A 23274-nucleotide genomic window follows, 5' to 3' on the forward strand; every position below is an offset into this window, starting at 1 on the left:
GCTCCACCCAGAACATTATCAACATCTTCTATCCAAAGAAAACATGTGCTCATGAGTTTCCGAGACGCTGGTACCTCTCCACTCGGCAGTCACGACAATTGACGAACTGTGGGACAGAGATGAAACAGTATCCATAGACTTGCCGATATCTGTTATCCAATCTCAGTTCAACTCGATGCAGAGCTGGGTTGGAGCTGTTGTAGCTGCCAGAGGGGCCGTCTCTGTGTACTATATTTCGTACCCTCCATCTCCAAACCATCTATAAATTTAATCACTCATTATTCCTACTATGCTGAAGACGCATATCAAGAAAAATTTAGTTGCTTGTTGCCCTTCCTGGTGCTGCAGTTTCAATGGCCAGCAATATGAACAAACGTAGGAGGGAAGTAAAAAGCGTCAGACACAATCCACTTAAAAAGGGAAATATTTTATTACGATGAATACATTTAAATTCACAGTTTACAGCAGGTGCCTTCCAAGGTGTACACTATCTGATCAAAAGTATCCAGACCACCTACGTAATACGGAATTGACTGCTAGACGTCACGAGAAGCGGACCCACCAGAAAGAAAGTAGAGAAGCAGTGACAGTAGACTGGGTCACTCAGCACGGCTGTGTGACTTCGGATGTGGACCAGTCATTCGATGTCAGTTGGGTAACAAATCCATCATGCACATGTCAACTCTTCTAAAGCTGCCGATCTTGACTGCTGGTTTTGTGACTGCAAAGTGCAAATGCGATGGAACAACCACAGCTAAACTAAGACCTAATTGATCTCTTTTACTGACAGACACGGATGATTGTGAATGGCGTGAAATCAGCAGAAGGAATAACTTGAGAGTTCCAAAGTGCTATCAGCAGTCTAGCTAGTACAATGACTGTGCACAGAGAGTTAAAAATATTGGCATATCATGGCCGAGCAGCTCCTCACAAGTCACACATTTCAGCAGTCAGCGATAACCAACACAAGATGGTGCAAAGAGTAACGCCAGCAGACAGTGGCAGATTGGAAACGAGTATTTTGGGATGGTGAATCACACTTCACCCTGTGGCAGTTCGATTGCTGCGTTTGACTTTGAAGAATGCCTGCAGAATATTACTGTGTATCATATGTAGTGCTAACAGTGGAGTATGGACTATGTGATGTTAAGGTGTGGGCTTGTTTTTTGAAGTTAGGGTGTAATCCACTTACTGTGTTTAAGAAAACGCTAAATGCGGAAGGATATGGGCACATTTTACAGCACTGTGTAGTGTGTACAGTAGAGGAGCAGTTCCGAGAGGACGATTGTCTCTATCTGCACTACAATGGACCCCATCATAAAACAGCAGCTGTGAGGCAATGGTTTGTGGACGTCGACATAACCGAAATGGACTGGCCTCCCCAGAGTCCCAATCTGAACCCAATGGAACACCTTTGGAGTGAGTTAGAACATCTACTTCGCTCCAGACAGCAGCGTCCAACATCACTGCCGTCTCTGGTTTCGGATCTTGAGGATTAATGGACTGCCTGTCCTCAGCAGACATTCAGACACCTCATTGAAAGTGTCCCTAACAGAGTTTGCCGTCATAAGAGCGAAGGTTGGACAACCCCATATAATCGTCCTGTAATAGATGTCCATACACTTATGATCAGATAGTGTACATCGGCTGATATTTATTCCCACACTCCAGCCACACATAACCCATACACACACACACACACACACACACACACACACACTATATGTGTATCGACTTGATAAAGTCCCACACGTCATCAGCCAGCACTTTGGGTTCCTCGAATGCCGCGAAAAGTCCACCCTTGAAGACGTTGTAGCGTACCAGGTTGGGGTGGGCATCGTGAGCCATCGACTCGGGGGTGAAGAAGAGGTCGTTCTCGAACTGCGCCACGGCTGTCGGCGGGTACTTCTCGATGCTGGAACACAAGAGTACACACAGGCTGTCAACCCAGTATTGGACACTAATACGCTCACCGCAAACGATCGTTAGAGGACGCAAATAGAAATGCTTCAGTATTAACAAGGGGAGTTAAACAACGTCCCTTTCTCATTTCCTTCATACTTTGGAATTTCAAGGTCAGTGTACGCTGTCAACTTCCTACAGCAGTACGAAGCAGTACTAAAAAAACTCGAGAAAACCGCCTTTCAGGATTAGAAGATTTCCGAGCTCTGTTAAAATTTCATAATTGGTAATGGAATCCGTCGTAAGCTGAGAAAAACTCTTTAGCTTAATCAGATTGTAACACCAAGGTCTTTGCAACATTCTTTGTTATTTGAGTTCAATGTTTATTAACAAATGGAAATGTTAATTAATAAAGAGGAATCATAATTTTTTATAAAAATAATTTTTTTTCATTGCTGCTTGCATGCAAATTGAAAGTAAATTAAAATTTGGTACAAAAAATAAGAAACATCAAATAGAAAATGAATTACTTTTTATTTTTGAGACTCAACAGTATTACTGATGTATTCATTTAACAAAAAGGCATTTCGCGAGTCTGTATCAAATTTTAATCTATGTTAGCACAACCAGTAATTTCAAAAAGATGCTATTTCTGTTAAAAAGCTGAATTTATATTTGTTAAATTAGTTACAGTCGTTATTAAATATAGAATTTTTAAAAAAAGTAAATAAGTAGAATCCGACTGGAAAGATTCGAGCCGGTGGTCTATTGGTTACAACCAGATTAAGCTACGCTGTTTTTATACGTTGCTTTACTTTTTTCAAACAATTTACATTGGAATATACCAATTAACAGAAGTTATTGGTGCTGAGATACCGGCGAATGCCTCAACGGAGTACAGAATTTTGATGCTTAATAACGCTCGGAAATATTTAGGCTTGGATGGCGGCTTTTTCGCGTTTTTCATTCTGCGCATTACGCAGAAACAGAGGCGCCGTTGCCAACCTTTAAAGTCTAATATTTCACAGTGTATGAGGTTTACAACAGTGAAACCAAGTCTGGCATCTTTAACTGTACCTCTGGTTTTCATTTCTGTATGAAAAAATAGCCATATGCATTTAAAAAAACTTAAATATGTGTTGAAATTGATGTTCGTTGATATTTATTGGTTATGCAACCCTGCCCATTGTGTGAGCTCTTCACATAGGTGCATTACTGGCCAATTGCATTTTTCACACTTTGTTCCTTTTCGGAAATATGTGAGGTTTCAGAGCTGAGTGGGATTCCCCATATACTGGGTGGTCAGAGGCAGTCTGAAAAGCTTGTAAGGGTGTTGCAAATTGTCCTGCAGAGAAACAATTCTTACGAAAAGAATTCGACACATTCCACCGTTTCCGTGTTAATTAGCGCTGAAGTGAGCCAATCAGGGCGTTGTGCGAGAAAAACCAAGCGATTCGCCAGTGACGGTGCTGCCAGAAGTGTTCTTCATTTGGTTCCTAAAACCAAAAAAGAGAGCGACGGGATATAAAATGTAAACTGGCAATGATAAGGAAAGCAATTCTGAGGAAGAGAAATTTGCTAACATCGAGTATAGAATTAAGTGTTCGGAAGTCTTCTGATGATATCTGTCTGGAATGTACCCATGTGTGGGAGTGAAACATAGCCGGAAAACAGTTTGAAATATGGTGCTACAGAAGAATGTTAAAGATTAGTTGGATTGATAGCGTAATTAATGAGGAGGTACTGATCAGATCTGGGGAGAAATTTGTGGCACAACTTGACTAAAAGAAGGGATCGGTAGGTAGGACACATTCTGAGACAGAAAGGTATAAGAAATTTAGTACTGGAGGGAAGTGTGAGGGGTGAAAATTGTAGAGGGAGACCAAGAGATGAATACAGTAAGCAGATTCAGAAGCAGGTAGGCTGCAGTAGTTATTCGGAGATGAAGCGGCTTGCACAGGGTAGAGCAGCATGGAGTGCTGCACTAAACCAGTCTTCGGAATAAAGAGTGGCACAACAACAACAACAACATAGCACACTTGTCTGCATGTCAGAACAGTGAGATACTCAAGATTAACAAAACTTGTGATCAGCTCGTATGTACATTTCCTTTTAAATTTTTATCCGACTTTCACAGATTTCATCGACGGAGTTTCATTTAATGTGTGATGATTAATATCTAACGAGTTACTACTAGTTGTTAATCATTTGAACTTCCATATTCTTTGACTGTAAGATCAAGAGTCAATCTTTTTGTGTTGAACATATCATAAGCCAGTTCTACTATTATTGCGTCTGAAGTGTGTGAAATCTAAATAGCTCCGTAGTTAGCAAGAGCGCGTAATCTACACTTGAAAATAGCCGTTCTGTATTGATAAAGAACAGAAATGGGCCAAGTAAAGGTGTCTGAAGAAAGTCATACTTGACGTTCCTCAGTTTTGAGTATTACATTATTACTGCTGTGCTTCCCGTTAATTGGACTCTACATTTCCTGTTACGTAAGCAGGACTCGAAACACGTATGAGAGACGTAATCTGTGTCACAAAGTTGCAGCTTCCCTAAAAGAATGTCATCCCCTGTACAATCAAGGGCTTTGGCTAACCAGAATATACATCTCGTTTTTAGCTACAGAAATACGTTTGGCAAGAACTAACATTTGTAGAGAAGTCTATTCGGAACCAAACGTAGATTCCGTTAAGACTTTAGTTTCTCAAAGTACCTTTGTTCTCTGTCACAAACTACACTTTCAAACGGTCTTAGGAAAAGGGATCAGCCTTCTGTCAAAACTCGTGTGCTTACAGCTGTCCTTGTGGACAAATAATACAGGGTGACACAGAAAAACGGGTACATTTCCACATTCCAATAAAACTAGAAGCCATGAAGGAAAGAAATTTCATTCATGGTAATTGAAACCTTACAACTTTGCCATTTACGAAACATTGATGACATTTATCATTTTTTAGAAATTACGTCCTTAAATGGCGTCCTCCTGTACGAATACATTCGTGAAATCTTCTGTTAAGATTCCTCATTGACCGCTGCAACATCTCAGCTGGGATGCTGTGGATTTAATCCCGAATTCTCTGTTTTAACTCATCCAGGATTCTTGGTCGAGTCGTGTAGATTTTGCTCTTGAGGTACCCCCACAAGAAAAAATGACAAACGGATAAATCTGGCGATCTAGCTGGCCAGGGAATGTTACCGAATCTTGAGATCACACGGTTGCCAAACGGTTCTCGCACATATGCCATTGATTGCCGTGCAGTGTGTAATGTCGCTCCGTCTTGTTGAAACCCGGCTTCTTCAGCGTTTGGAAAGTTGTTCAATGCAGGTGTAACGATCGGCGTTGTGTTTCTCTGTCCATTTGCAAAAAAATACGGTCCGATAATCTCATGTGATGAAACGTCACATCATACTGTCTCTTTACTAGCGTGTAAAGGGCGCTCATGAACGTCATTGGGATTTGTGTTTGCCCAGTAACGATAGTTCTGTTTATTCACATAACCTGTGGGATGAAAATGTGCCTCATCCGAGATCCACGACTTGTGTAGAAATTCATCGTCATTGTTTAATTTTATCATTTGTTGACAGAATCCTAATCGTAACCGGTAATCGTTGTCCTTCAGTTGTTTGTACGGATGAAATTTTAAATGAAGATGAAGAATTCTGCCAACACTCTCCGGCGACATTCCAACCACTGCTGCTTGCTTACGAATTGAACGCCGTGGGCTCCGTAAGACAGACTCACGTACAACATCAATGTTCGCTGGAGAATGCACATTTCTTGGTCGTCCTGTTGGTTTCTTCTTGAGGGCAAATCCAGTCTCTTCAAAGTTATTAACCCAACATTTTATCGCGTGTGTGGACGGAACGGCATCATGACGTCCTAAATTATAAAACCGTAGAAATTACCTCTGCGCCGCTACCAAACTATAATTTTTTTATAAAACATTCGTATGGCTAACGCACGGTGTTGTCCGTTCCACTGGACCATGATTACTGAAATGGCGGACTGTTTACTCGCTAATTGTCACGAACCCGCAGTCCTGCCACCTGCCCGTGCCACTACTCATTTCAAACATTCTCGTTATTCTGTGTCACCCTGTATTTGGAAAATCGTAGGTTCGAGTTTGGATACGTACAAGCACAACATAGACGAATGATTTTCTGCCTTAAGGTGCTTCACAAAAGGGTAATAGCAATACTCACACTCTCTTTCGGCCGACTCTTGCTGCTTTCCCATAGAATTCAGAGTACAATCTTACGGCGGTGTTAATTGAATTGGTGACCCAGTAGATCATAACGTTATCCAGCAGGTCCGTCAGGTCGTACTTCTTTGTCAGACCTCCATCGGGTAGAGTCTTCCAAGATGGGTCTGTCCAGGTGGAGAATTTCTCCAGGATGTAGGCGGCCAGGCCAACAGGCGTAGTCTGCAGTACAATTCCTGGGGACACCACGAATTTTGAGTGGGCAGTAAAATATGGAAAGAACAGGATAATGACAGCAGTGGAAAATCAAAGTAGAGCAAATAAATAAAGAAAGTTAAATTAAAGAAAAAAGAAAACAAACACAGAAAGCCAAATAACAAATGAACTCAAATATCTTGACAGTGGTAAAGGAAATTTACATACTGTATTTCTCAGGAAAATAGAGATACTGTATTACTGGCTATCAGCAACAATTACTGCAATATATTCAGAAAAGTATTTTCACGGTACATGACTATGCACATCAAGACATATCTTAGAAACGCCAACAATATAATTAAAATTATGTGGAGCGTATTGAAACGACAGGCAGGAAACCCAACCACTGCACAACATACGAGGTGCATTCAAGTTCTAAGGCCTCCGATTTTTTTTCTAATTAACTACTCACCCGAAATCGATGAAACTGGCGTTACTTCTCGACGTAATCGCCCTGCAGACGTACACATTTTTCACAACGCTGACGCCATGATTCCATGGCAGCGGCGAAGGCTTCTTTAGGAGTCTGTTTTGACCACTGGAAAATCGCTGAGGCAATAGCAGTACGGCTGGTGAATGTGCGGCCACGGAGAGTGTCTTTCATTGTTGGAAAAAGCCAAAAGTCACTAGGAGCCAGGTCAGGTGAGTAGGGAGCATGAGGAATCATTTCAAAGTTGTTATCACGAAGAAACTGTTGCGTAACGTTAGCTCGATGTGCGGGTGCGTTGTCTTGGTGAAACAGCACACGCGCAGCCCTTCCCGGACGTTTTTGTTGCAGTGCAGGAAGGAATTTGTTCTTCAAAACATTTTCGTAGGATGCACCTGTTACCGTAGTGCCCTTTGGAACGCAATGGGTAAGGATTACGCCCTCGCTGTCCCAGAACATGGACACCAGACCGGATTGTGCGAGCCCGAGGTTGTTTCGGTTGGTTGTCACACGATGTTCTGCCTTCATTAAACTGTCGCACCCACGAACCCACTTTTGACACATTCATAACTCCATCACCACATGTCTCCTTCAACTGTCGATGAATTTCAATTGGTTTCACACCACGCAAATTCAGAAAACGAATGATTGCACGCTTTTCAAGTAAGGAAACGTCGCCTTTTTAAGTATTTAAAACAATTCTCATTCTCGCCGCTGGCGGTAAAATTCCATCCGCCGTACGGTGCTGCCATCTCTGGGACGTATTGACAATGAACGCGGCCTCATTTTAAAACAATACGCATGTTTCTATCTCTTTCCAGTCCGGAGAGAAAAAATCGGAGGCCTTAGAACTTGAATGCACCTCGTACTACAGAAATGAAGCCGAATGATTATAATACGACTGATAATTCACATACTGCATGTAAGTTTAATATTTCTTTTTTCTACATTTGTTAGCAGAAACAGGATCAAATAGTTCATTTGAGGAAGCAGACGGATACGATGAAGCCAATCCAAATTTTAAGCAACTAGAATTAGGACCAATCTCTTTGAAAAATTAATAACATTTATTAAATATTCCATCGGTAGTTGGAGCAAGGCGCGCGGAGTGGCCGTGCGGTTTGAGGCATCATGTGGCGGACTGCGCGGCACCTCCCGCCGGAGGTTCGAGTCCTCCCTCGGGCATGGGTGTGTGTGTTGTTCTTAGAATAAGTCAGTTTAAGTAGTGTGTAAGTCTAGGGACTGATGATCTAAGCAGTTTGGTCCCCTAGGAATTCACACACATTTTGAACATTTGAACTTGGAGAAACATAGATATATTAAAAACTGAAATACACGTTATTGGTGTTCCACAATAATATATATTTTATAGTTCAATATCATATAGTTTTCGGCTATCCTCAGACAACGTAGGGCTAAACAGATGTACCACTTAACACCAGTGAAAGTTTATAGCAGTAGAAAGATCGTTTTTCCATTGATATGTGACCTTTTACGACTGTGGTTTAATAAGAGAAACACAAGCATGTTGAAACAAACACAATAAGACGAATATGTTCCTGTTTAAAAGAATCTGACTGAAAAATGGGGTACCAGCTGCCTCATTCTACCTTCGTCAGCGCCCTTAAAAATTTTCCCAAAAATTTTGGGATGCAAACAAACTCGCGCTCTTTTTAACATCCAGCTCGCTTCTCATTCCCACGAGCACCACTAATTGTAACTCGTCACTAATACACTGCATAAGTCTCTCGTACTCATCTACTCCCACTTACCCATTCTCACTCACTCGTTCAGTTCAACTCAATGTCATTCTATCCTTGTGTTTAAGTAACTGTCACTGTCTCCGTGTCAGAGTCACTGTCTCCTCTCGTTGTCGCTGTCTTCCTCTTGCGTTATCTTACTGTTGCTACCTCATTCATTCCTTCCGACTGCTGCTGTCTCTTCTCACTGTCAACATCTCTTCCTCCTCGTTGTCATTGCCATAGGCTGTATCTCATCATCACTGGCTCTCACTCACTTCCAATTTCTCCTTCTCTTTTATCATGTCTCACTGACACTGTCTTCTTTACTCTTTTCGTAGTACTGTTTTGTCACTGTCAGCTATATTCCACTGTCGCTGTGTACCTTTCTTTCTCTCGCACTATCATTGTCAACTTCGCTCTTTCTACATCGCAATTACTGTCTACTATCTTATAGTATTTATGACTTTTCTGTCTCTTTCCCTCTGCTACTGTTTCCATATCAGCGTAAAAAGGCGCGAATATGTTCGTATGCCAAAATTTTTCGAAAAATTTTTAAAGCTGCTGAGGAAGGTAGAATGAGGCAGCTGGTATCTCACTTTTAAGTCAGTCTTCCAGTAAACATGAGCATATTCTCCTTTTTTATCCTCCGATAGGAGCTTTTTCCCGCTGGTTCCCTTCTTTTCCATGCCACGGCAGAGCATGTCACTTATATGAGAAAATCATCGGTCAGTAAAATTCAGATTGTTTGCTTACGTGAAACTGAAATAACGCAAAACTAATTTTACACCACAGACCGGATACTACAAGCACAAAAATTTTATTTGTACTTCAGTACTGCAAAATGGGCGTCCCGGAATCCTTGTGACAATAACAGGCACTTTCTAGCATTTTTCTCCGTGCTATGTCATTTTATAAGCTGCGTTTTCTCCTCACACCGTATTTTACGTGCGTATTTTACGCCTACAAGTAGGGTTCCTTTGAGCCTATATATCTCGGAAACGGACAAAGATATCAAGAAAATTTTCAACGTTGTTAGAGATCGGGGTTTTAGGAATATATCGTAAAAATTACACCCATTTGCTGTGCGTAGCCGTTATGAAATCAGCGGCTCGGTTTTGGTACCCAAAAACTATGTTTTTGGGGTGTTTCTCGATAGCGGAAAAATATTTTTGATAACGGAAAGATGTCACTTCTAGATAAATATAACGTTGAAATTTGAGCAATTTTCTGCGGTTATTTATTATTTAGATTTCGACTCACACAGGATTTTGTGTGCTTATTTTATGTGTACGTGTAAGGTAACTCTGAACCTCTGTAGCTTGGAAAAGGATAAAGACATCAGTAAAATTGTCAAGATTATTCGAGATCGGGATCTTACGAATTTAAGCGATTTGTTGTGCATAGCTGCCTCGGAATACGTGGCTCGGCTTTGGTACGAAGAAATTGTAAAAATTCCTTTTTTTTTGGTGTTTTCTAAGGCACCGCCCGTGGACTAATGCTGTTTCTACCTTAGACCACATCAAACGTAAAAAATAAAAAATAAAAACATTTTCTAAGAGCAGGAAGAGTGCAACCATATTTCCACTCTTTACTGTAGTATAGTGGCCCTAAGACGATCCTTCTATTAAGTATACAAATTATCCCAACCCCAAGGGCTATCCAAAACATTTAACTCTACCTTTCCATCGCCAACAGAACCCGAGGTACGAGTCCCGCAAGGATCCCGTTTTTATGCGCGGCGTTTTGGAACATATACTCATTAGACAGCACAAGCTGCCTCGTGCGTACCGATACATGAGGGAGCTATGGTAAAATTAACCTTGTATTACATTACACTAAGAAGTTAAAAGTATAAGAATGGAGAGGCCAAAACAGTACACAAGTGAGTACTGTTGCAGACTACTAGACTACTATGATATGTGGAAATAGATAAAAGAGGGGAGGGCAAAGGGGAGGGAGGACTCATAAGAATGCGGGTGAGGTACAGTTGTAGTATTTCAAACAAGCATCACATGGTAAGAAAAATATTAACTAGGTGCTGCTACGTTAGTAAGCGCAAATGATGAAGTGTATTTGTACCGAGCGGTTATAATTAAAGTGAAGCTACTCATAGAGTTACAGTGTGGACTGTAACTATCGTATGGCAACGAAGCTTCGTAGACATTCTAACGCATTAATGCGGAATCGATTTACGTTGGAAAAAAACATTAGTTCCAGTTGTGGACACCAGTTGGAAATTTCGCTCTGCGAATGCAAGAAAGACGTATAAAAAATTTTCCCTGTGAAATGGATTAGGAACGGGACGTGGGCAGAAAAGGTCAAACAATTGAGAAAGACATAGTGTTGGTTTCATTATTAACCACCGCTTACAAAATTTGTTCAAAACGAACACCGAAGGCGTCGACGACCTGCAGTCGCGAAACGAAGTGATCGACAATTGCTCGCAGCACTTCTGGTGGAATCGGAGCAATGTGTTCCTGTATACTGAGTTTCAGGAAGAGCATAAGGGAAAAATTGACAGGAATGGAGGAAAGAAATACAGTAGAAGAAGAATGGGTAGCTCTGAGGGATGAAGTAGTGAAGGCGGCAGACGATCAAGTAGGTAAAAAGACGAGAGCTAATAGAAATCCTTGGGTAACAGAAGAAATATTGAATTTAATTGATGAAAGTAGAAAATATAAAAATGCACTAAATGAAGCAGGCAAAAAGGAATACAAACGTCTCAAAAATGAGATCGACAGGAAGTGCAAAATGGCTATGCAGGGATGGCTAGAGGACAAATGTAAGGATGTAGAGGCTTGTCTCACTAGGGGTAAGATAGATACTGCCTACAGGAAAATTAAAGAGACGTTTCGAGAGAAGAGAACCACTTGTATGAATATCAAGAGCTCAGATGGAAACCCAGTTCTAAGCAAAGAAGGGAAGGCAGAAAGGTGGACCGAGCGAGGTGGCGCAGTGGTTAGCACGCTGGACTCGCATTCGGGAGGACGACGGTTCAATCCCGTCTCCGGCCATCCTGATTTAGGTTTTCCGTGATTTCCCTAAATCGCTTCAGGCAAATGCCGGGATGGTTCCTTTGAAAGGGCACGGCCGATTTCCTTCCCCATCCTTCCCTCACCCGAGCTTGCGCTCCGTCTCTAATGACCTCGTTGTCGACGGGACGTTAAACACTAATCTCCTCCTCCTCCAGAAAGGTGGAAGGAGTATATAGAGGGTTTATACAAGGGCGATGTACTTGAGGACAATATTATGGAAATAGAAGAGGATGTAGATGAAGACGAAATGGGAGATACGATACTGCGTGAAGAGTTTGACAGAGCACTGAAAGACCTGAGTCGAAACAGGGCCCCGGGAGTAGACAACATTCCATTAGAACTACTGATGGCCTTGGGAGACCCAGTCCTGACAAAACTCTACCATCTGGTGAGCAAGATGTATGAGACAGGCGAAATACCCTCAGACTTCAAGAAGAATATAATAATTCCAATCCCAAAGAAAGCAGGTGTTGACAGATGTGAAAATTACCGAACTATCAGTTTAATAAGTCACAGATGCAAAATACTAACGCGAATTCTTTACAGACGAATGGAAAAACTGGTAGAACCGGACCTCGGCGAAGATCAGTTTGGATTCCGTAGAAATGTTGGAACACGTGAGGCAATACTAACCTTACGACTTATCTTAGAAGAAGGATTAAGGAAAGGCAAATCTACGTTTCTAGCATTTGTAGACTTAGAGAAAGCTTTTGACAATGTTAACTGGAATACTCTCTTTAAAATTCTGAAGGTGGCAGGGGTAAAATACAGGGAGCGAAAGGCTATTTACAATTTGTACAGAAACCAGATGGCAGTTATAAGAGTCGAGGGGCATGAAAGGGAAGCAGTGGTTGGGAAAGGAGTGAGACAGGGTTGTAGCCTCTCCCCGATGTTATTCAATCTGTATATTGAGCAAGCAGTAAAGGAAACAAAAGAAAAATTCGGAGTAGGTATTAAAATTCATGGAGAAGAAGTAAAAAGTTTGAGGTTCGCCGATGACATTGTAATTCTGTCAGAGACAGCAAAGGACTTGGAAGAGCAGTTGAACGGAATGGACAGTCTTGGAAGGAGGATATAAGATGAACATCAACAAAAGCAAAACGAGGATAATGGAATGTAGTCAAATTAAATCGGGTGATGCTGAGGGAATTAGATTAGGAAATGAGACACTTAAAGTAGTAAAGGAGTTTTGCTATTTGGGGAGCAAAATTACTGATGATGGTCGAAGTAGAGAGGATATAAAATGTAGACTGGCAATGGCAAGGAAAGCGTTTCTGAAGAAGAGAAATTTGTTAACATCGAGTATAGATTTAAGTGTCAGGAAGTCGTTTCTGAAAGTATTTGTATGGAGTGTAGCCATGTATGGAAGTGAAACATGGACGATAACTAGTTTGGACAAGAAGAGAACAGAAGCTTTCGAAATGTGGTGCTACAGAAGAATGCTGAAGATAAGGTGGGTAGATCACGTAACTAATGAGGAGGTATTGAATAGGATTGGGGAGAAGAGAAGTTTGTGGCACAACTTGACTAAAAGAAGGGATCGTTTGGTAGGACATGTTTTGAGGCATCAAGGGATCAGAAATTTAGCATTGGAGGGCAGCGTGGAGGGTAAAAATCGTAGAGGGAGACCAAGAGATGAATACACTAAGCAGATTCAGAAGGATGTAGGTTGAAGTAGATACTGGGAGATGCAGAAACTTGCACAGGATAGAGTAGCATGGAGAGCTGCATCAAACCAGTCTCAGGACTGAAGACCACAACAACAACAACAACATACTGGGCGTTGGATCAGGTAAAGACCGAACGTGACCCTTGTAAACACGTTCTTCTACGAATCCCAGGGGCCAAAATTCACACCGATTCAGACCAGGTGATCTATCAGACCATGCCAACCTCTGCATAAAACACGTTCGTGGAAGGTTGCATTAATCAAATCCTTCACTGGACGAGCGACTTCAGGTGTGGCCCCACCTTGCATGAAATGAATGGTATCCACACGGTTGCACTCTTCCAAAGCAGGAATCACTTGCTGTCCAAGAGCTTGTGAATCCTCACCACACAGTCACATACAGCGAGTGCAATGGCTCTTCGTACACTACACGTGGTTTAACAGTACCCCAAATAGTTCCGTGTATTCACTGCATCCTGTAGTGTAAAATGTGTCTCGTTAGACCACCGAATACTGCCCGACCACATTTCATCAACTTCGATCCCTGCCAGAAATCGAAGAGCAAATTCAGAACGTTGCTGCGGATCATGAGGTTTCAGTTGCTGCACCGTCTGGATCTTATTGGTGGTTGATTGATTTGGGTGGTGGGGAGGGGGGAATGGGACTAAACAGTAAGGTCATTGGTCCCATTGGATTAGGAAACGATGGGGAACGAAGTCGACTGTGCCCTTTAAAAGCAACCATTCCGGCATTTGCCTGAAGCGATTTAGGGAAATCACGGAAAACCAAATAAGGATGGCCGGACACGGGTTCGAACCGTCGTCCTTCCGAATGCGACTGCAGTGTGCTAGATACTGCACCATCTCGCTCTGTCCTGGATCTTGTATGTGTTCCAGTGTAAAATAGACTGCAAACCTTTCCGTACTGTTGACCATGGGATGTACAATTCTCATAAAACTGCACGAGCACTAGCGCTATCCGGGACATGCGTTGCGCGGTCAGTTGTAGCAGTCAGCGGGATGCCTTCCTCTTCCAGGCGCCACACCAAGCTAACCCGTGTTTTCGAATTTCATTATAATCTTCTTTAAACCATTTAATGTCGTCGGCCCTCTTCTCAGACTTTTCAGTCGGCGATATTCTCTCAGTACAGCACTGTAATTGCATCCGTTCACATAAAACAGTTTCACACGGGCTCTCTTCTCGATAACCTCACTGCTCACTCATGTTATGGCTTGTCAAATGGCAGCGTGGGTGTCATACCGTCATACAAACAACGTTCAGCGCCAGCTCTGCACCTGGTGACCACAAGTGTAACTAATGCTTTTTTTTTAGCGTAAATTGGTACCGCATTAACGCATTTAGCATATCTACCAAGTTTTGCTGGCACACGATAATTATAGCCCACACTGGACCTCCGTGAGTAGAAGCGCTTTAATTATAACCGCACTGTATTTTATGATTAAAGAGTGAGTCAGGTTCTGTGATTGCTGTTTATTGATAGCTGGAATTTCAGGTAATGTTAATTTTCTGGCTTCATTTGCTCTATGGGGAACACATGCGCTGTTTCCTGGACTCAGGTAGGCTCGCCGGCCCTGAATAGCACCCGCCCGGCGGATTAACGACGAGGACCGGTGTGTGGGCCAGCCTGGATGTGGTTTTTAGGCGGTTTTCCACATCCCACTAGGTGAATACCGGGCTGGTCCCCATGTTCAGCCTCACTTAGACGACTTGCAGACATTTGGCAACGTTCGAACTATTTCCTGGCTTACACTAGATGCAGACAGCTGGGGTACAGTAACTCCATCCCAGGGGGTACAGGGTGGCGACAGAAAGGTCATCCGGCCACCCTCCGACATTAACATCGCCAAATCCATAGTAACAAGGCCGACCCCGCGTTGAAGTGGGACAAAGGCCCAAACCAAATGATGAAATGATGATTTGCTCTATGGAGATCAACATATTTAATCCAGTACAGAACTGCGATTCATCACTGAATACAATAAGACACTACTTCTCAACGGACTCTTACTTACCAGTCACGTAACCACGCCACACAAAGAGGTTTGTGTTGTGGTGTTAACACCAGTGTATGCATGTGATGGTACAGCCACAATCCGACTTCTGCTAGTCTTCAAACGATGGTGTGAGATGACAAAGAATGTTGGAAGGAGTTCATTACTTGCACAGACGTGATGGAATTACGACGTGCTTGGTGCACAAATACGGCGATTCTCTGCCAGCTGTAGACGAGGCAGTCCCACAGAGCATGGTATCTCCGTATCCTTCACAGGGATCACTTAACACTTGACGCTGTTCACGGCTCTTCTGCACCCTACCAGGCGTGTTAACAACACCGAACGCGGGCAACACTACTGCAGAATGAAATTTTCACTCTGCAACGGAGTGTGCGCTGATATGAAATTTCGTGGTAGGTGAAAACAATGTGGCGGATCGAGACTCTGTCTTTCGCAGGAAAGTGCCCTACCGACTGAGCTACCCAAGCACGACTCACGACCCGTCCTCACAAATTTGATTCTGCCAGTATCTCGTCTCCTACTTTCCAAACTTCACAGAACCTCTCCTGCGAACCTTGTAGAACAAGCACTCTTGGAAGAAAGGATTTGCAGTTGAGCACTTGCCCGTGAATAGAAAAGGTCCTGAGTCCGAGCCTCGGTCTGGCATACAGTTTTAATTTGCCAGGAACTTTCACTAGTGCATTCTGATGACTGTTCTACATGTCACAAAGAGTTTTTGAAACTTTAATCACTTACGTATTGACCGATGGTGTGTTCGTGTACGTAGTTACATTGACATCCGACCACGTCTTCTTGGTGTTTATTTTTTTATTTTTTATCTTTTTTTCGGGCAGTGTATATCCAGACGGTAATAGCTGGTTCCGAAATAATTGCCCTACTGTTATATAATCAATCTGAAGCTAGCTGTTGTCTCCAGGACTCTTCCATGTACACAATCTTCTTTCATGATTCTGAAATCAAGTGTTAGCGATGATTAAATCATGCTCTGTGCAAAATTCTACCAGACGGCTTCCTCTTTAATTTCTTTCACCCAGTCCACATTCATCTATTATTTTTTCTTCTCTTCCTTTTCCTACTATCGAAGTCCAGCCCCACATCACAATTAAATTTTCCTCTCTCTTTACTGATTGAATAGTTTCTTTTATCTGATCAGAAAGTTCTTCATTCTTTTCATCTGCGGAACTACTTGGCATATAAACTAATACTACTGGGATAGATGTGGACTTTGTGTCTATCTTGGCTACGATAATGCGTTCGTAGTAGCTTACCCGCGTTCATATTTTCTTGTTCATTGCCGCGCGGAGTGGCCGCGCGATTACAGGCGCCATGTCAAGGATTGCGCGGCCCCTCCCGCCGGAGGCTCGAGTCCTCCCTCGGGCATGGGTGTGTGTGTTGTTCTTAGGATAAGTTAGTTTAAGTAGTTTGTAAGTCTAGGGACGGATGACGCCAGCAGTTTGGCCCCTTAGGAATTCACACACACATCTTGTTCATCATTGAACCTACACGTGCATTACCCTTCTTTTGTGTTTATAAGCCTGTATTCTCCTGGCCAGAAGTCCTGTTCCCTCTGCCACCAACTTCACTAATTCCCACTATATCTATCTCCAGCCTATTCATTTCCCTTGTCAAATTTTCTAACCTACCTGCCAGATTAACGGATCTAACATTCCACGCTCCGAGTGTTTTTCCTGATGACGACATCCTTCTGAGTAGTCCCCGCCTAGGGATCCGAATGGGGGACTATTTTTCATCCGGAACAATATACTCAAGAGGGCGTCATCATCATTTAACCATCAGGTCCTCGGAAAAAATTACGGTTGTAGTTTCCTCCCGCTTTCAGTCGTTTGCAGTACCAGTACTGCATGACCGTTTTGGTTGATGTTACAAGGCCTGAACAGTCAATCAAGCAGACTGTTGGTCCTGCAGCTATTGAAAATGTTGCTTCCCCTCATCAGGAACCACACGTCTGGCCACCGAGCGAGGTGGCGCAGTGGCTAGCACACTGGACTCGCATTCGGGAGGACGACGGTTCAATCCCGCGTCCGGCCATCCTGATTTAGGTTTTCCGTCATTTCCCTAGATCACTTCAGGCAAATGCCGGGATGGTTCCTTTGAAAGGGCACGGCCGATTTCCTTCCCCAGCCTTCCCTAATCCGAGCTTATGCTCCGTCTCTAATGACCTCGTTGTCGACGGGACGTTAAACACTAATATCCTTCTCCTCCACACGTCTGGCCTCTCAACAGACACCCCTCCGTTGTGGTAGCACCTACGATATGGCTGTCTGTATCGCTGAGGCACCCAAGCCACCCAACCGACAGCAAGGTGCATAATTCAAGTGTGGGGGGTCGGGGAAGAGAGGGTGGAACAAAAATAGGTACACATTGCTAATGGCGACTCGATTAAATGCCAGAAAATACACTGTCTGACAAAGTTCCAACACGTACTCACCATCAGTGAGCGTGACAGGTAGAACAGACACAGCGCATTAGCGGTGTTCGTGTTTAGCGTTTCTACGGGGCACAATAGGGTATATAAAGCGCGTGAACAGCGTCGGATGTAGACTGATCACTATGAAGGACACAGAGAAGGCACATACTTGAGTGACACTGCGTCATGAGCACCTAACTGAGTTAGAAAGGGACCTCACTGTGGTTCTCTGTTTGCCCAGCTGGATGAATCGTGCAGTATCAAGATTTGTGTGGCGCTCAGAGTTGGATTGCAAGGGGATGAGGGCAGACATACTGGTCGTCCAAATTCTGGTCGATGACATCTGACCACCACAAGGAATGATCGCCGTATGTGCGCCAAACACTGCGTAGCCCTACTACATCTACTCCTGCCTTTCTACATCTACATCTACATGATTACTCTGCAATTCACATTTAAGTGCTTGGCAGAGGGTTCATCGAACCACAGTCCGAGACAATAAGTGGACTGTCTGCAACACTATGTGTCACCCCAGACCATATACCAGAGTACAGCAGCTGAAAGAATAGGAAATTACCGTCCCACACTTAGGCTGCCATTAACACGACACTGCAAGCGATTGTGAACAGCTAATGAACTGTTTCGAATTTAGCGATGAATCGAGGTTCTGCACCGCCCTGGTTCACTGTCGCCAGCGAGTACGGTGGCAAACTTGGCTGAGGACCCGTTCTTCCAATGTTTTGGGAAGGCACAGCGGTGTTAACTCGTGGAGTAATCATGTGGAGAGCCGTTCGATATGACTTGAGGTCATGGCTGGTAGCGATTGGTAACTGTGACGGCACAACAGTACGTCATGGACATCCTGCGATCTCTAATCAAGCTGCGGGCCTATGGGGTATCGTCTCAGTTGTGCGACTGGATTCGTGATTTCCTGTCAGGAAGGTCGCAGTTCGTAGTAATAGACGGCAAATCATCGAGTAAAACTGAAGTGATATCAGGTGTTCCCCAGGGAAGCGTCCTGGGACCTCTGCTGTTCCTGATCTATATAAATGACCTGGATGACAATCTGAGCAGTTCTCTTAGGTTGTTCGCAGATGATGCTGTAATTATCGTCTAGTAAGGTCATCCGAAGACCAGTATCAGTTGCAAAGCGATTTAGAAAAGATTACTGTATGGTGTGGCAGGTGGCAGTTGACGCTAAATAACGAAAAGTGTGAGGTGATCCACATGAGTTCCAAAAGAAATCCGTTGGAATTCGATTACTCAATAAATAGTACAATTCTCAAGGCTGTCAATTCAACTAAGTACCTGGGTGTTAAAATTACGAACAACTTCAGTTGGAAAGACCAAATAGATAATATTGTGGGGAAGGCGAGACAAAGGTTGCGTTTCATTGGCAGGACACTTAGAAGATGCAACAAGTCCACTAAACAGACAGCTTACACTACACTTGTTCGTCCTCTGTTAGAATATTGCTGCGCGGTGTGGGATCCTTACCAGGTGTGATTGACGGAGGACATCGAAAGGGTGCAAAAAAGGGCAGCTCGTTTTGTATTATCACGTAGTAGGGGAGAGAGTGTGGCAGATATACGCGAATTGGGATGGAAGTCATTAAAGCAAAGACGTTTTTCGTCGCGGTGAGATCTACTTACGAAATTTCAGTCACCAACTTTCTCTTCCGAATGCGAAAATATTTTGTTGAGCCCAACCTACATAGGTAGGAATGATCTTCAAAATAAAATAAGAGAAATCAGAGCTGGAACAGAAAGGTTTAGGGGTTCGTTTTTCCCTCGCGCTGTTCGGGAGTGGAATGTTAGAGAGATAGTATGATTGTGGTTCGACGAACCCTCTGCCAAGCACTTAAATGTGAATTGCAGAGTAGTCATGTAGATGTAGATGTAGATGTGTTACTGGTACCACCCATGTGCCATTTTTCGACTGGACAGTGCTTGTACTTACACTACACGTTTTTCTTTGAACAGTCTGCATGATATTGAGCTACTCCAGCGGCCAGCAAGATGCCCATGTCTGTCCAGGTGTGAGGCTTGCTTGTTCACTTAACCGAGCGAGCTGGCGAAGTGGTTAGGACATTGGACTCGCATTCGGGAGGACGACGCTTCAAACCCACATCCGGCCATCCTGGTTTAGGTTTTACGTGATTTCGTTAAAACGCTTCAGGCAAATGTCGGGATGCTTCCTTTGAAAGGGCACGACCGACTTCCTTCCCCATGCTTCCCTAGTCCGATTAGACCGATGACCTCGCTGTTTGGTCCCCTCCCCCAAATCAACCAATCAACCAACCGGACGCCACCTCCGTCCCAGTGTTTCATCGAGGACATCGAGGATCAGTTACAGGAGTTGTGGATCAGCTTGTCTCAGGAGAGACCCAACCGAATCAGTGCATACGTCCAGGTCAGAGAGGGTTCGACGTTGTACTGATGAGCGTATTCGTAATTTGGTTCGATATTGTAATCAATTTAATAACGTCATATACCTTTTCAACCCGTGAAGTTTCATTTCGTCACGTCCTCTCCTTTTGGGAGCTTGACTTTTTTTGTTGGGCAGTGTAAATATATGGAGACCTCAGTGTGAGAACTTCATCATCATCATCATCATCATTTAAGACTGATTATGCCTTTCAGCGTTCAGTCTGGAGCATAGCCCCTTTATAAAATTCCCCCATGATCCCCTATTCCGTGCTAACATTGGTGCCTCTTCTGATGTTAAGCCTATTACTTCAAAATCATTCTTAACCGAATCCAGGTACCTTCTCCTCGGTCTGCCCCGACTCCTCCTAGAAAGGGAAAACGAATCGCCAAAGTCCACTGCGGTGGCAAACTGCGTGTACATCACAGAGGCGCTGTCAACTGCTACTCACTGTATGAGTGAAAATCAGGACCACTTGTCGATTCGAAAGTGAACAACAAAAATATCCGGTGAAACTGTACCGTCCATAAGTACGTCCTCCGCATGGAGTACTTATTGTGATATAATTAAGTGGACCGGGCAGTATACTAACGGTTGTTCGAACTCATTTCATCATGATGGAACAACATTGCGTAGAACTGTTAATTAAAATGTGAGAGAAAGAGTGTCAGTACAAACGTGGACCACCCGCTACGAATATTAGTTCAGACGACTTATCTAGTTCGCACGTACAAATATACTCTCATTCCTGTTATTTGTAATTGAATCTCTGCACGAACATACACTGGCGCCTAGTAGCACCACATTTAAAATTCGTGCGAATGCCTGAGACAGAGTTCGGATCCACTGCTTCCGATGTACAAATGCAACACTATGACGACACAATGAGGACTGTCTACGCAGTTAGATGTGTGACGTTTGTAAATTGTGTGCAGTAGCGTTACAATTACACTGATGGCCAAGGAGTACCTGGCATTGAGACACGACTAAATTTGCTACAATTTAGCAAGACTCCAAGTCCTGATGGCATCTCTATCAGATGCTATGAAGAACCTACTGCTGAGTTGCCACCGATTTTAATAATAACGTGTCGTAGATCCCCTAAACACAAAACCGTGCCCATTAGTTGGAAAGAGGCAGAGATCACATCTGTCTTCAAGAAGACTAACAGAAGTGATTCACAAAACTACTGTCCAGTCTCAATAACATGCATCTCTTGTCGAATCCAAAAACATTGGTCATGCGAGAAAGTACTTGCGTTTTTCTCACATGGCGTCCTGAAAGCAATGGATCAAAGAAATCAGGCGAATGCATTATTTCTTGACTTCGAAAATCGTCAATCTTTAATAACAAAAGTACAGTCCTACAGGGTATCAAATAAAATCTGTGACTGGATTGAGGATTTCTTGGTAGGGAGTACGCAGCATGTTATCTCAGATGGACAGTCATCGACCTATTAATATACAGGCACACAGCATTAATAGCCTCAGATATTTCACTGATGATCCATTCGTCTATGATGGTGGCCTATTTGCAAAAGCTGCACAAATATTCAATATGATCTTGAAAAGATTTAGATTTGGTGCAACAATTTGCAGCTCGTTTTATATGTAGAGAAATGCAAAATTGTGCACTTCAGAAAAAGAAAAAAAAACTTAGTATCTTGTATAACCTCCCAACAGTTTAGTATTCCCCCAACAGTTTATTATTCCGTAACCTCGCTATAATAATGTGCGACTAATCTCTCAATAAAATTGTGGCTCACATATAACCCTTCAATAATTAACTGACTGTGAATCTAAACTGGTAAATTTGGACGTCAGCAAAAAAATGGCTCTGAGCACTATGGGACTTAACAGCTATGGTCATCAGTCCCCTAGAACTTAGAACTACTTAAACCTAACGACAGCACACAATACCCAGTCATCACGAGGCAGAGAAAATCCCTGACCCCGCCGGGAACCGAACCCGGGAACCCAGGTGTGGGAAGCGAGAACGCTACCGCACGACCACGAGCTGCGGACTGAACGTCAGCAGTGCTGCGTCATGGCCCTGAAAGATCATTCTGAATAAATTGAAAATTCTTACCTCAATGAAGTCGTCGGATAACGCGTATATATCTGCTTCTATAAGAAATTTTTCTGGCACAGCCCAGTGCAATGCTGGCCGTTAGATTTGTCATGTATAAAGAGAAACAACAGATTTTTCCTTACGATAATCGGGATGACCATGGATTGCAGAAATTAGCAAATTCTTTAAATTCAGATGAATTATTGTCAAAAAGTTAATTATATAAAAAAAATTACTATTAAAAGATTTTTTGAAACATTTACATGGGACTTGATATAACAATAGTACAAATTTAGTTTAACAAACTACATATGCGCGCGGGTGATTTTACGTTATATCACATCGCTCAGGCACCGCCATCCGTCCCCACGACCGGCCCAGCCAACTCCATGCACACGACTGCTCGCTACTACTACTTACTGCTACTGACACTGCTCTTACTGCAGCCAACACTGCTCCCTGGTCTGATTCTCTTATAGCTTACATATCGCAGGCAGCGCGTGAGCAATCCATCGAAATTACATTTGCTCGAGTGCGCTAGCAATAAATTCCTTAGTCATGGACCTCTTAACACTTGTAACTACATTATCAATGATTCTCATTTAGAATCAGTCAATTTGTGCGGGACATAGAATGGAATGGTCACGCACGCTCAATCGTAGGTGAGGCAGGTGGCAGACTTCGGTTCATTGGTAGGACACTAGGAAAATACAGTCAGTCTGCAAACGAAAATGTTTACAAGTCACTCACTTGTGCGTCCATCTTACATTTTTGGTCAAGTGGGTGGAATCGATATGATATAGGACTTAATATGGGATATTGAACATATAGAAAGAAGGGGCCACGAATGGTCACAGGTTTGTTTTCCTCACGGGATCGCGGCACGCAAATGTTGAAAAACTTGAATCGGTTGAGTCTTGAAGACACACGGCAATTATCCCTCGAAAGCCAATTTACAATTTTTAAGAACGAGTATTAAGAATCTAGAGGTATCCTTCAACTCAGTAAGTATCACTCTCGCAGCGACCATAAAGACAAAAATAGATTAATTTCAACATTCTCAGAGGCACTT

The 23274-nt window shown here is 43.1% G+C and overlaps 1 protein-coding gene across 1 annotated transcript in view; it reads right to left on the reverse strand.

The window, feature by feature from the left end:
* Positions 1-411: 411 nt before the first annotated feature.
* Positions 412-23274, reverse strand: part of LOC124789545 (juvenile hormone epoxide hydrolase 1-like) — a 44829-nt gene continuing 21966 nt past the window's right edge. The window contains exons 4-5 of the mRNA XM_047256944.1: positions 6112-6346; positions 412-1915 (exon numbers count right to left, since the gene is read on the reverse strand). Of these exons, the coding sequence (XP_047112900.1) occupies positions 1720-1915; positions 6112-6346 (431 nt within the window). The 3' untranslated portion in view covers positions 412-1719. The remainder of the gene's footprint in view (positions 1916-6111; positions 6347-23274) is intronic.

This window comes from Schistocerca piceifrons, chromosome 3 (genome assembly GCF_021461385.2).
Source record: "Schistocerca piceifrons isolate TAMUIC-IGC-003096 chromosome 3, iqSchPice1.1, whole genome shotgun sequence".
Lineage (NCBI taxonomy): Eukaryota > Metazoa > Arthropoda > Insecta > Orthoptera > Acrididae > Schistocerca > Schistocerca piceifrons.